At 39.6% G+C, this 14,250-nt stretch overlaps 1 protein-coding gene across 2 annotated transcripts in view; it reads right to left on the bottom strand.

Moving 5' to 3' along the window:
* Positions 1–12,383, bottom strand: part of ONECUT1 (one cut homeobox 1) — an 82,973-nt gene extending 70,590 nt beyond the window's left edge. For both annotated transcript variants that reach the window (XM_075345772.1, XM_075345773.1), the window contains exon 1: positions 11,093–12,383. In XM_075345772.1, coding sequence (XP_075201887.1) covers positions 11,093–12,173 — 1,081 coding nt within the window. In that variant the 5' untranslated portion in view covers positions 12,174–12,383. The remainder of the gene's footprint in view (positions 1–11,092) is intronic.
* Positions 12,384–14,250: the final 1,867 nt, after the last annotated feature.

Raw genomic sequence — 14,250 nt, 5'->3', positions numbered from 1 at the left:
TATAGGATGTAAATACTAAGTGATGGAATCAATGAAAGCCATTACACTGCAAAAAAACTGGCTTCCTAATTTACCCAAGGCTCCAAATATTGTAGAGCTCTCCAATCCCATACTGTGTCACTACTAGCTAGAGATGAGAGAACCCAAACTGTAAAGATCGGGTTTGTACCAAACACTGGGTGTCCGGGGCTCGAACCTGAACATGGTCTTTTCAAAAAAAAAGTCTGGGTCTGAGTTTGGGTGCTGTTCGTATGCTAACCACTTGATTGAGCATCGAGGTGCTTAGGTATGCTCGGTGCTTGGCCCAATGAGAGACTTTTGCAATCTCTCAATGGCTCTCACTGGGGGTCAAAACAACATTTTTAGATGCAGTGTGTTGAAAAAAAAACAACCCTGCCCTCCCCCAGAAATACTCTGCTTATAGCTGTATGTGGGCGGAGAGCCGAACTGCCCAATTAATGACTTCCATTATATTCATTACTCCAGTCGAGCCCGTTAGTTTAGGTCCCCTTTGCCGTAAATGGTGTTTTGAGTCCAGGAACATGTTCAAGTCAAGTCTGGGTCCCAAAACTAACTTTTAGTTCAGCTCATCTCTAGTCGCAGTCCAGCGACCACATGATTGAGACCCAGGCGAGTAAAAACATTGGATGTGTCGCACACTACCATATATAATTTTTTTCTGTTTATAAGTAAACATACCTATATACAGCATCCAACCATGAGAGTGCGGTGAATTTATATATTCTTTTCTAGTCACAACAGCTCAACTTGTGCATCTGCTGCAACAGGCACATCAAATGCATTCACCTGCACTTTTTGCGTCTCCAACTTAAGGTACCACTCCAGTGGGGGGTTAAATCTGCCCATCCGTTAGATATAAGTAATATATGTTCAGTGGAGACATTAAAACACTTTCTGATTGCTGTCTTCTGCTGTTTTCAATGCTGCTCCTGTCCTCTTCTGCATCATTAGACCACAGTTGTGACCAGTCGGATCACACAGCGTTTCTGTATGGACAACAAGTAACTTTCTCATTGTAAGCCTATGAGACATACATTAAAGATCTCATAGACTTACATTAAGAACCAAAGTGACGAATGGCTGTGTGAACCAGCAAGAAAAGCTGCAGTCACATAATGAAGAAGAGAGACGGAGCAGCGCTGGAAACGGAAGAAGACAACCACCGGTAACTTATTTAATGCACATACTGAACATACATTACTGATATCTAACAGATTTACAATTAAAAACAAAACATTGGAGTGGTACTTTACATACATACAGCAAGTGCATTTTCCTACAGCCATGTATTGTCATTTACAACTGTCACATGAGTCACAATCTACTATTTCATACTGATTCTCAATTAGGCCTTGTTCCCATAAGATCTTCTGGTGTTCTTTCTTATGCTTTAGTAGTGTTCTAATGGATCATTTCTGGTATAGGGTCCTTGAACCAGATCAGAAAACATTGTGTGCCATATTTCTGGTTCCGGCCATCAACATTGGACCAGTGCACAACCATTTCATTAGTTGTGTCAAGTTCAAACAAATAAGTAACTGGACACAATGAATATTTGTGAAATCAGCCTTCCCTTTGAAGGAGTATGATTAACATAGGGAAGGGTTCACACATTCACATCCTTCATTTGGGTAAAGGGGGCTTTACACGCAACGACATTGCTAACGAGATGTCGTTGGGGTCACGGAATTCATGACGCACATGCGGCCTCGTTAGCGACGTCGTCGCGTGTGAAACGCAGGAATGACTGTTAACGATAAAAAATACTCACCTAATCGTTGATCGTTGACACGTCTTTCTTATCACAAATATCGTTGCTGTTGCAGGACGCAGGTTGTCCGTCATTCCTGCGGCAGCACACATCGCTATGTGTGGCACTGCAGGAACGAGAAATTACACCTTACCTGCGGCCGCCGGCAATGAGGAAGGAAGGAGGTGGGTGGGATGTTACGGCCACTCATCTCCGCCCCTCCGCTTCTATTGGGCGGCTGCTTAGTGACGCCGCTGTGACGCCGCATGAACCACTCCCTTAGAAAGGAGGCGGTTCGCCGGCCACAGCGACGTCGCTAGGAAGGTAAGTATGTGTGACGGGTGTTAGCGATGTTGTGCGCCACGGGCAGCGATTTGACCCTGACGCACAACCGACGGGGGCTGGTGCTTTCACCAGCGACATCGCTAGCGATGTCGCTGCATGTAAAGCAGCCTTTATGTGATCCGCTTTTCCATGGGCTCATTTAAATGACATCATAGTAAGTTGTTACAAGGCCTCAGATGCAAACTGTCGAACACAGGATCTACCACATGAAACTAACAATGTTAAGTGGATCTGTCACCAGATTTCACATTAGAGACTACATAAAATATATAACATAGATACACAATAGATACACTTTCTTGTGATAAAATAAAGGTTGAGGTTGTCATTCTTCCTAAACTGTATGAATCTGGTAATTTTGAAGCAACAAACTTTCTAACTTGGTGGATCAAATTGGACTTTTCCAAGATAGTATTGTAGCCTGTAATAATTGGGAATATGTTACATTTCTTTCTTTCCTACATCCTACTAGACAACTAAGATCTGCACTGTCTGCACTGTGTATGTACAGACAGCCTTTGCTCAATATTGTACACTGGGGTTTTCCAACCTGTCCAACAAGATTATGTGATTATTTTTTTGCCACTTGACACAGTAAAGTGTCAGAGAACTCTGAGATGTCTCAGAAGCCATATGTGTCCAGCCTCAAGGTCATGTTGCACTTAAAGCATGTTACAATATATCTAGTAAAGCTGGACTTTGCAATTTTGTAAAACTAAGAATCATAAAAAAAAGTTACTATTGAATGCAACATCACTGTCTTGTGAGTGCAAAGATGTCAATAATCTCAATTGTTAGTGCATATACTCATAACAAAGGACTCCTAAAGTCAGCCACACAGCAGGGGCACTTCTAGTTACATGTGGCTTTTGAGCCACTGGTTTTGGCCAATGTGTAAGGGTACCTTCACACTTAGCGATGCAGCAGCGATCCGACCAGCGATCTGACCTGGTCAGGATCGCTGCTGCATCGCTACATGGTCGCTGGTGAGCTGTCAAACAGGCAGATCTCACCAGCGACCAGTGAACAGCCCCCAGCCAGCAGCGACGTGCAAGCGACGCTGCGCTTGCACGGAGCCGCCGTCTGGAAGCTGCGGAGACTGGTAACTAAGGTAAACATCGGGTATGGTTACCCGATGTTTACATTAGTTACCAGTGTGAGCAGGGAGCAGGGAGCCGCGCACACTGAGCGCTGGCTCCTTGCTCTCCTAGCTACAGTACACATCGGGTTAATTAACCCGATGTGTAATGCAGCTACATGTGCAGAGAGCAAGGAGCCGCGCACACTGCTTAGCGCTGGCTCCTTGCTCTCCTAGCTGCTGTACACATCGTGTTAATTAACCCGATGTGTACAGCAGCTACATGTGCAGAGAGCCGGAGCCGGCAGCACAGGCAGCGTGAGAGCTGCAGAGGCTGGTAACTAAGGTAAATATCGGGTAACCACCTTGGTTACCCGATGTTTATCTTGGATACAGCTTACCTCAGCTGTCAGACGCCGGCTCCTGCTCCCTGCTTGCTTCATTTGTCGCTCTCTTGCTGTCACACACAGCGATCTGTGTGTCACAGCAGGAGAGTGGCTTTGAAGAAAACGAACCAGGGCTGTGTGTAACGAGCAGTGATCTCGCAGCAGGGGCCAGATCGCTGCTCAGTGTCACACACAGCGAGATCGCTAATGAGGTCACTGCTGCGTCACAAAAAGCGTGACTCAGCAGCGATCTCGGCAGCGAGCTCGCTGTGTGTGAAGCACCCCTTAGACATTAGTTTACACTAAGCAATTAACTCCTAAAAATATGCATAGAAAATGTATAGGTGCATTGGCTGCTCAGCTGCTGGGACTGTTTTGAGTCATGGTGCTGTGTCTTTCCAGGCCAATTCACCATATGAAGAAGACCATCCTGCAGATAAATAAATGAAGCTGAAAGCCAAAAAGAACCCAAAAAACTACAAATTGTCTCTAACTTTGTGTAGACTGTGAGCCCTCGTGAGCAGGGTCCTCTCTCCCTCTGTACTAGTGTATGTCTTGTATTGTTCATGAATATTGTACTTGTTTTATTATGTATACCCCTTTTCACTTGTAAAACGTCATGGAATAAATAGCACTATAGAAATGAAATATAATAACTGCTACACAGGACACATGGACAACAAATTATTTTTTTAAATAAAGAACTCTATAGACTGTGAGCCCTCGCGGGCAGGGTCCTCTCTCCTCCTGTACCTGTTTTTGCCTTGTATTGTTCATGATTACGGTACTTGTTTTTATGTATACCCCTTTTCACACGTAAAGCGCCATGGAATAAATGGCGCTATAATAATAAATAATAATAACTCAAAATATAAGTTATTCTTTTTTACCATGGTCCTATATATTCCATTTCATAATTGAAGGAGTATATATCTGAATAACCTAGTCTTATGTGAAATGAGTCACAATAAAGCACTGGGGCCAGATTTGTATTGTAACTGCAGCTAAAACTTTTGCTCCACATCTAAGGCTTAGTTCCCACCATGAGAGAATTTGGGGCATTTTTGATGCTGCAGATTTTCTTCACCAATTATCTAAATTCGATTATTTACTTTTTTTGTAGCATTTTTTAGTGTTTTTTTATAATTGCGTTTTTATCTAATATTTGCAGCTGAAGCTTTTGTGTCCTTTTTTGTTATGTTTTAAATGAAACTGCTTTGGATATTTCCTGTTACTTAAGTTTGATAAAACTTTATCGGTGAAGCCATTACATACATTCTTAGTGCTTGTCCACTGTGGAAATGCGCTGAAAACGTATATGGGTTTTTAACTGAGTTTCCTCATCTTTTTCGAGACTATGGGGACAATTCGCACATAAGATGCATATGTACTGCAAGAAAAATGGATATCTTCCAGAATTAGAAAATCCACTGCAAGTCCGTTTATAGAGAGATAAAAAAAAATTATCGGTCATAATATTTTTATAAATCCCATCCGTTTTTTGCTGGAACTGTAATTCTCTTCATTTTTTGTGCAATGAAAATATATAGCACCAAAAACGCACCAAATACTTATTGTGGAATCGTGGAACTTTGTCCTAAGGACTACATTCCTTATGGCTTTTAGCTTGATAACAACTTTCTGTACACAAACATTATAACATTGTCTTCAGTTACTATAATGCCTATGGTGCAATGTATTATAGTTGGACACACACCACTTTCCTTCTGATCCCATTGTTTCCCAGTGTTATTTTAAAGCCTTAAAATCAGGACAAAAAGAACAAATCAGTAATGATCAATGTATAGAAGTATTGGATACTTGGTTTCCAATATCTTGCCTCACTGTGGTATATCTGTCTTTTGCCAACCAATATGACAGAAGCGTTATCAGAGAGAGCTGGAGATGGCAGATCGGTTAATTGCTATGGTACATCAAGTAATACTGAAAAGTAGCTGATATGTTTATATGATGCTTCTCTGTGTGATGGCAATACATATACAGGGAGATCAAACAGCATTCAATAGTAGTTCTATGGAAAGGTTGTAATGATCAGAATACATATGTCATGACTGAGGCCCATCTGTCCCAATCAGATCAGTAGTAATTGTATTGCAGGGATATAATTCAATTCATTAAGGAAGGTGAAGAACATGAGAGCTTACTACTTACTTAGAAGATATATTGCTATGTCAATTGAAAACTGAGAGTAATCAGTTATCATAATAGGGTGAACGAGCCTTGGGTGAACCTTCAGAACAAATAAGCAAAGTAAGGACAAACTAAGTGAAAACTTGAATTCCGGAGAGGTGACCAAACAAATCCAACTTTCCATGGCTTATTCTACTTGTTACAAGTCTAAGGGATCAAGATTCACTGGATATGTATGACTTGTACCTTTAAAGTTTGGACACTACAGATACTTTTTTCAGGAAATTACTGTATATATGAAATGTATCATCATTTATTGCAATCTATTGGAGACCATGGAAGAAGGCATTTCTAAATTGAGGCTGGAGTACAACGATTCATATTTGAATCTACTTTTGAATAAAGATGGTTCTACCACATTATATACTGGATTTTACAAATTATTGAAAAATACAGATAAACTTTGGAGTAAACGCCAATCATTTGGTAAACACCAAAGCTGACGTCTGATTGGCTGCTCTGATAGCTGCTGCCCTTCTGCCCTTTGATACTAAACAGTACTTATCTGATTGTGTACAACAAACTCCGTCCCTTAAGGTGGAGGTGTAGCAGAAGTACATTAATTAAGCCATTGCTCTTCATTATGATACTGCAGAACAATATATTAATTAACGAGGGCTGAAGAGTCTATGACAGCCCCTAAGTTTATAAACCCTAATTGTTGCAAAGTGATTAGTTTAATTTATATTTCAGTTTATTTATAAAACTTCACCAGAAAGCAAAAATAAAATAACATGAAAAATTCACAGAATAGTATAAGTTACCAAAATCCTCACTATTAAAAAAAATGTTTCTAAACAATGGATTGGAAGTGTAAGTGGCCGTAACTGCCTAAAATGCTTCATTAGACAACTCATTTGCATTACTGGTTTCATTTCCACTTTGAAGAAGCTGTAATCCCAGAGCTCACGAAAACTTTCTCTGACTTCTATTATAAATAATATGACTGTAATTATGATAAACAGTAAAATATGGAATAATAATTATTATTATTATTATTATTATTATTAAATGTATTTATATTAACTCACATTTACATGTCTTTCTTTTACATTAATACTAGAGACTGTAAGTGAAAAATATTAGTGACTTGCTTAGAGAATGAAGTATTTTATAATGTATAATAATAATAATAATAATAATAACAGTTTTTATTATTATTATTATTATTTTATTTACATTATTAATTCACATTTACATGTCTTTACTTTACATTAGTACTAGAGACTGGAAGTTGAAAATATTAGTGACTATATTAGAGAATTAAGTATTTTATATATGTATATATATTTGTATAATAATAATAATTATTATTATTATTATTATTTTTCTTTAATCTGATCACTAATCTGATCTGATCGCTAATATTTTCCATTTACAGTCTCTAGTATTAATGTAAAAGCTAGAAATCTAAATGTGAATTAATAATAGAAATAAATAATTTTATTCTGGCAATTTTTTTTCTAGAAAAATATTTATTCCTAAAGTGTATGCCATTTATTAAATAAGTTAACTCTAAATGAATATTAGAATAAAAAAAAACCTTCACTGTAGTATAATTTGTGAAATGTGGCTGACTAATCAGTGATCCTGGAACTATGAACTTATATTGATCAGCAAGTGTGTCAAGTCCTAGAAAGAAACAGGCCTACATTAAACCACAAAAGTAAATTCAATTGAGTGTAAAGAAAATGCCTAAACTGAATATGTTTCATGCACATTGTGAAAAATAAGAGTAAGCCCCAAGTGTGTGGAGTAACATGGATTGAATCAGAGAACACAAGCAACCTCCAGACACCAACAGAGGCCTATTATGGCAGAAAATCATTGCAATCTAAACTGAGGCCCAGAAACAAATGTAAAATGACAAACTACTCTCAGGATAGGTTGACACCACTAAAGTAAAACATATGCACTCATATTCTTCTAAACTTGCACTTTACCTATCCACAGTACTGCAAATATCTGCAGAGGCCTCCAACTCACAGAAGTACAAAACTACTCCACGGCACATGTAATATCATAGCATACAGTTATGTAAAAGTGTACTCAATAAAATGATATAAAGTGTGCTGAATATCCAGAAAGGAATAATGCTATTATATTTATAAAATATTCCCTGTGGGAATCTACATATTTACACTTCAGGTAGGGCTAAACTCTACCATACATTTATAAATACTAAAATAGAAAAATCAAACGTGTTCTTCCACTACAAACCTAAAATGATCAGCAATAGCAAAATAAAAGAAATTCACTAATGTAATTAATACATTAAATGTAAAATGTCATAGAAAATCTCTCTACATTATTAGAAAAAATAATGATAATATTAAAAATAATAACAACAATGAATTGGTCATTCTTAATATATAAATATATATATATATATATATATATATATATATATATATATATACATATATACATATTATATAGTTCTGTATATATATGTGTGTGTGTGTTTGTGTGTGTGTGTGTGTGTGTGTGTGTGTATATATATATATATATATATACAGACATATATATATGTTAAGAATAACCAATTCATTGTTGTTATTATTTTTATTATTATCACTATTTTTTCTAATAATATAGAGAGCTTTTTCTATGACATTTTACATTTAATTTCATATATATATATATATATATATATATATATATATATACATACACCTGTATATGTTAAGAATGAATTAAGAATATATATTTTTTATATATGTATATATATATTTATATTTATTATTCGTACCCCATTACATGTTTCTCAATGTACAATAATTGCATTTTGGTTTGGAGGTTCTAATACAATATACTTCTTTAGCAATCACTGTTTTGAATTAAATACTTTTTTGAACCTCCAATTGCAATTTTTTTATATAGATAAAGGAAAGCAAAACTATAGAAACTAAGGTTAGGATGTTTAACATGAACAATTGCTGTGCCTCCATTTACAAATATATAAATATATCTCCATATGTGCAAAGTACATACACATCATTATTATTTATTTTTAGTTAACTAATATAGTAATAACATAACTATTGTAACAAACAACACTAATGACTGTGTATTTAATATATTTGCTCACATATATATATATATATATATATATATATATATATATATATATATATATGATTTACTACAAAATTAGAACCTCTGAAAAGGAATATATTCCAGTGTATAGGTAACAGCCCATCAGAGACACAAATATCTATTTTGCACTGTATTTCTCTGTGGCTGGAGCTGTTAGTGCATAGTAATCGATGCCTGTGCATGTGTATGGTGGGCACAGTGGATCTGTATGCAGTCAGTGTGCAGCCCTCTCCAGCAGACACTCCAGATTGGCAGATTAATGCCCAGATAACGCCAAGAAGGGGATCCTACATTCTAATTCAAGCGCTTGTTTCCACTATTGATCCATGTAAATAAATGGAGATTCTGTTCCACCAAATTGTTGTAAAAATACACTGTAAATCGAAGAAGACTTCTTATCAATCGCAGCTTTCCCGGGGATCACGAGGAGCTGTACAAGTCCCTGTTCGCCTTCCAGATCCTCTTGTGGACAATGCTTTACTCCCTATGCATCCACATATAAAGGGGGGACTGTATACAGATAGAATTTGTGCATGCTCCTACATGTATGTGAATGTGGGTGCTTTACCAGCTGCACTCTGGCATTGAGCAGCAGTGCAGTGAAAGCACATATCTATGTCTCCTATATCACTATAGGCAGCTATTTTGTGTCATTGGTGCCTGCTGTATAATAATAGAATAAATGGAGCCTGGTACAGATCACAATACACTGCTATCACATTATGTGTAATCCAGGGGCTACTCCTTCCCACTGGCGTCTGTGGAGCAAATCTCAGCTAGTGACAGCACCTCACACTGACTGCCTGCCACTCTCCCGGGACGGATTAATGAAGAGCTGCCAGTTAATTAATCCCTCAAATAAGACTCTGCTTTCTATTAAACTCCGGGAATCACTTATTGCACAAATCTGCACTGTGCAGAGATTAGGCTTCAGGCATCCTACACAGACATTATAGGAATAATATCATTATTTAGTATTATTATTACTATGCATAGTATTATTAGCAGGGTCCTTAATTGTAGTGCTACTAATAATACTAATAATAATAGTAAGTACATCAGAAGGCTACAAGGGTCAGCAGCACCCTATTTTTTTATTATTATTACTATTATTAATAATAATAATATCATCTGAAGGTTACAAGGGTCAACTATGTTGCATTATAAATAATAATAATAATTATAATAATAGTAATAAAAAACACATGAGAAGGCTACAAGGGACAGATGTCCAGCACTATATAATAGCAATAATAATAATATCAGATGTCTGCAAGACACAAGTATGCAACAATATAATAATAATAATAATAATAATAATAATAATAATAATAATAATATAACCATTTCAATCATATAGAGGATCCAACCCTAGCTCTGAGGCTTCCCTATTAACCTCTACACTGGATCTGGGATTAAAAAGTGTCCTCTGTCACATTTCCATCTAACATAAGTATAGTCCATGCTGAAACAAAGCCATGTCCCTGACAGCCACCGATACAAGGAGCTTCCCTCACTGCTGGATTGTGCACAGCTATGAGAAGGGCTCACCATAGACATAGTGACAGATATTCCTAAATATTCAGCCCATATTCACACATTGCCTGATACAGCCCTCCATTCTAGCCTCATGCAGTCAATTTATATGCTGGTTCTTGCACTGGCTCAGTAAGTGTAAACGTCTCTGCGAGTATTGATTTATCGACTAGCAGATAGATATCAATCAATCAATCGATATTAATTGTTTGACAAAGACAATGGGTGGGAGATAAGAGTGGGATCTCCCTGGTTTTCTATATGCTTTTTTCCACCAGACCCTGGATCCTATAAAATATTAGTGCCCCTGGATCATTTTCAGAGCCAGTCCACAGTACAGAGAATTGGCCTGCTGTTGACAGTGTGGTGAGATGATCAGGGTGACAATGACAGACTAGAGGGGGTGAACAATGCTGGGTCTACAGAGACAGCAATGGCAGGAGGTGACCCTCTGAAGAATACCAGGGTGCAGGTGGTATATAATGCTCCACACAAAAGACACAGGGTGAATGAGACTATATGGACCATCTACCAGAAGAGGTGGCAGGGTATAGGACACTAGTATTGTAGAAGAAAGCACAAAAGCCTGAGTGAAGTAGGGAGAATCAGCAGCCAGAGGCTTCAGAGATGAGTACAATAGAGGGGCTACACATTGGGGGGGCTCACCTGCTAGCCTGAGAGCTGACATCCTCTGGAATTCAGGCTCCTGAAGCCACTTCCACATCCTACGAAAGGTCTCCCGTCCGGATTTGAGTTTGCTCCAAGGTTTGGGGTTCCTCAGCAGATCTGAGAGGGTCCCTTGTGAGCGGCACAGCACCCTCTGCGCAAAGATCGCCTGGGGGATGCTGTACCGCTTCAGCTCAGTGGTGATCCTCTGAGCTACTTCTTTGGTATTGATTTCTTCCATTTGCCCTGAATTACTTCCATTGTTGACTTGTGATCCAGTCACAGATGAAGGGTTTTGCTCCCTAGTGGAGCCCAGGATTTGCCCGTGAGTCTGGGCGTTTAAATGGGCATGAGGGTGATGAGGGATCCCATTGATAGGCACCATGCCAGCAGATGGCGGGGTGAGATGTTGTTCTCCATGCCTTGTCAACATGGCAGGGTGATGGGCTTCAAAGCCATTGGGGGTGAGCATTTTCTCAGTAGGCATGGTGGCACTAGGGTGGGCATAGTGAGGCAAGCCTTGCTGGGCATTGTGGATGCTCCCGAGACCAGATCCCGAGAGGGGAGATAAGCTTTGTCCCATGCCGGTGACCTCCTTGTGGTAGGGGGTGTACAGATTGTTCATAGAAGTCAGCCCTCGGTCATCCCGCATGAGGGTGAAGCTGCCGCTGACATTGCCCGGTATCCGCTGGTGGGGATGGTGGTGGTGGTGATGGTGGTGGTGGGGGAACTTGTCCGACACGGTGGAGATGGGTGGCAGGGGCTGCAGAGGGGTGAGGGTGGTGTAGGTGCTGCTCATACTCATGCCCGGTGGGGTGTCACACGCCATGGTCATGGTGGGGTGCAGGGCTCCCGTTAAGGCATGGTCTGGGGGTCTGTGGTGATGATGGTGGTATTCTCCTCCGTCCAGGATGGAAGCCATGCCCATGGATCTGGGATGAGCAGCCAGGTGGTTGCTGCGGTGTGCCACCGGTCCTCTGTGGTGGGGGCTGCCGGTCATCAGATCAGCAGCGACCGATACCGGATCATGGCTCACCCCGTGCAGATCGCCGATATTGTCCATGGTCAGCTGAGCGTTCATGATGAGCCGTGCAGGCGTGTGGACAGCACATGTATGTGGCGTGTGGGTGACCCGTCCCGGGAATAATGGAACTTGTCCTCTGCTCCACTTACTACCATTAGATACACTGTGTTATTGGGGTGCTTGTTATTATGCTTCAAGGCCCGGTCCCCTTTACGAGAGCAGTGATTGCAGGCTGCTCAGTCCCCTCGCCATCTCCTGCCATGTCCCTCACTGATCAATGTGTAGTCACTGAGCTGCTGCCCCTGCAGCTGGCGAGCCGCACCGCGCCTGCGCACTGAGGAGCCAGCTCCTGTCACATCACTCCCACTTCTAATAAGGCTTCTACTTACCGTGTACGGCAGAGCCGGCGAGCAGCACATATGGCCCCGTATACAGCCCTATATACAGTCCTATAGGGTCCCACAGGGTCCCACCTAGGACTGGTGAGCAAGGTGATGCACTCTATTGTTCCCTGGAAGCAGCCATTTTAGGCAGTATCGATCTGCAAATGGATCATTAGTGGGGAATTCAGAAAACATGTAACTCAATGTCCCTTCTTTCCTGCACATCTCACCAGATCTGCGAAGGCTTCACTATATATATATATATATATATATATATATATATATATATATATATATATATATATATATATATATATATATATGTTATATATAGGCTTTATTCTATATATAGGCTTCAGTTTATATATAGGCTTTTATTCATATATAGGCTCTTCACTGTATATATATATATATATATATATATATATATATATATATATATATATATAGCCTTTATAATATATATATATATATATATATATATATATATATAGATACATATGCTTCGGTGTACATATCTCTATTTATATATAGGCTTTAGTATGTGTGTGTATATATATATATATATATATATATATATATATATATAAAAGAAGTTTTATTCAAATATAGAGGTACAATTGTATATATAGGCTTCACTTTATATATAGGCTTTATATGTATGAAATGTTATTCATATATAGGTGTGATTGTGTATAGGCTTTCATTTATATATATATATATATATATATATATATAGGCTTCCCTTTGAGAGACCTCTCCATTGCACGTGGAGTGCCCCTTTAAGGATCCCGTCAGTCGTGATACACTGAGGGTGGCTAATGAGAAATATTGCACATTCTAGCACCCAGTGTGTGTGACGCTGCTGGGGCTTGTGGTTCTCCACTCCTCTGGTCTAGGCTGTGGTGCAGGCATGTAGCAGTGCTGTAGTGTCCCCGCACCCCCCGCTCAGCAGTGCCCTCATTACTCCCCTCGTCCCTCCCATTTGGTGACTTTGCATTATAAGTGCTGGGTGCTGCTCAAATTGAATTTTAATTTTAACTTCCGGGTTTTCTCTGCTCATTACATCAAGGCGATTCCTATTAAGCAGGCACCTTCTTGGCACAGCCTGGCACCGTGTCTGCCACATCTGCTAGTGCGGGGATCAGCACTGATATAGTAGGTGATCTGCAATACTAATACATCTATCTTCTCCATATCATCCTCTGTGTCCAGCATTGTGTTCTGTAGGGATCAGCAGGGATCGTGGTCGGGGCTGTGCAGGTGCCCCCAGAAGAGCCCACAGCCAGTACAGATGTGTCCATTGTGTGGAGCCGCAATGTCCTCCCTGCAGACCTGAGCAGACACACACTTTAACCCTTTCCCAACACAAATCATTCCAATTAGTCAATATATATCCTTCCCAAATCAGATATTTATCCAATGATTTTTTTTACCACTAGCAGGATACGATTGGTTGGTTAGAAAATCATTTTAATGACAGAAAAACAATGATGTGAATGTGATCGGGGATATTTCTAAACATTGATTAGATAATGTATCTGTCCCTGATACTAAACTGCCGCTAATTACCAGCCGTATACAGTGAGTGAGATTGGGAAAAGCCATCACCCCCAGTGTAAAGTAGAGGGAGGAATGGCCTTGAGAGCAAATACATTTACATCAAATCAAACGTGATCAATGCTGGATAATAGGGAGCCACAGAAAGGTCTCAGCACAATCCTAGAAAGGCGCACATCCAGTGCAAGGGA

Source organism: Anomaloglossus baeobatrachus, chromosome 4 (assembly GCF_048569485.1).
Source record: "Anomaloglossus baeobatrachus isolate aAnoBae1 chromosome 4, aAnoBae1.hap1, whole genome shotgun sequence".
In the NCBI taxonomy this organism is placed as follows: Eukaryota; Metazoa; Chordata; class Amphibia; order Anura; family Aromobatidae; genus Anomaloglossus; species Anomaloglossus baeobatrachus.
Note: the sequence above shows the minus strand (reverse complement) of the source record. Positions and strands in the feature narration are given on the sequence as shown.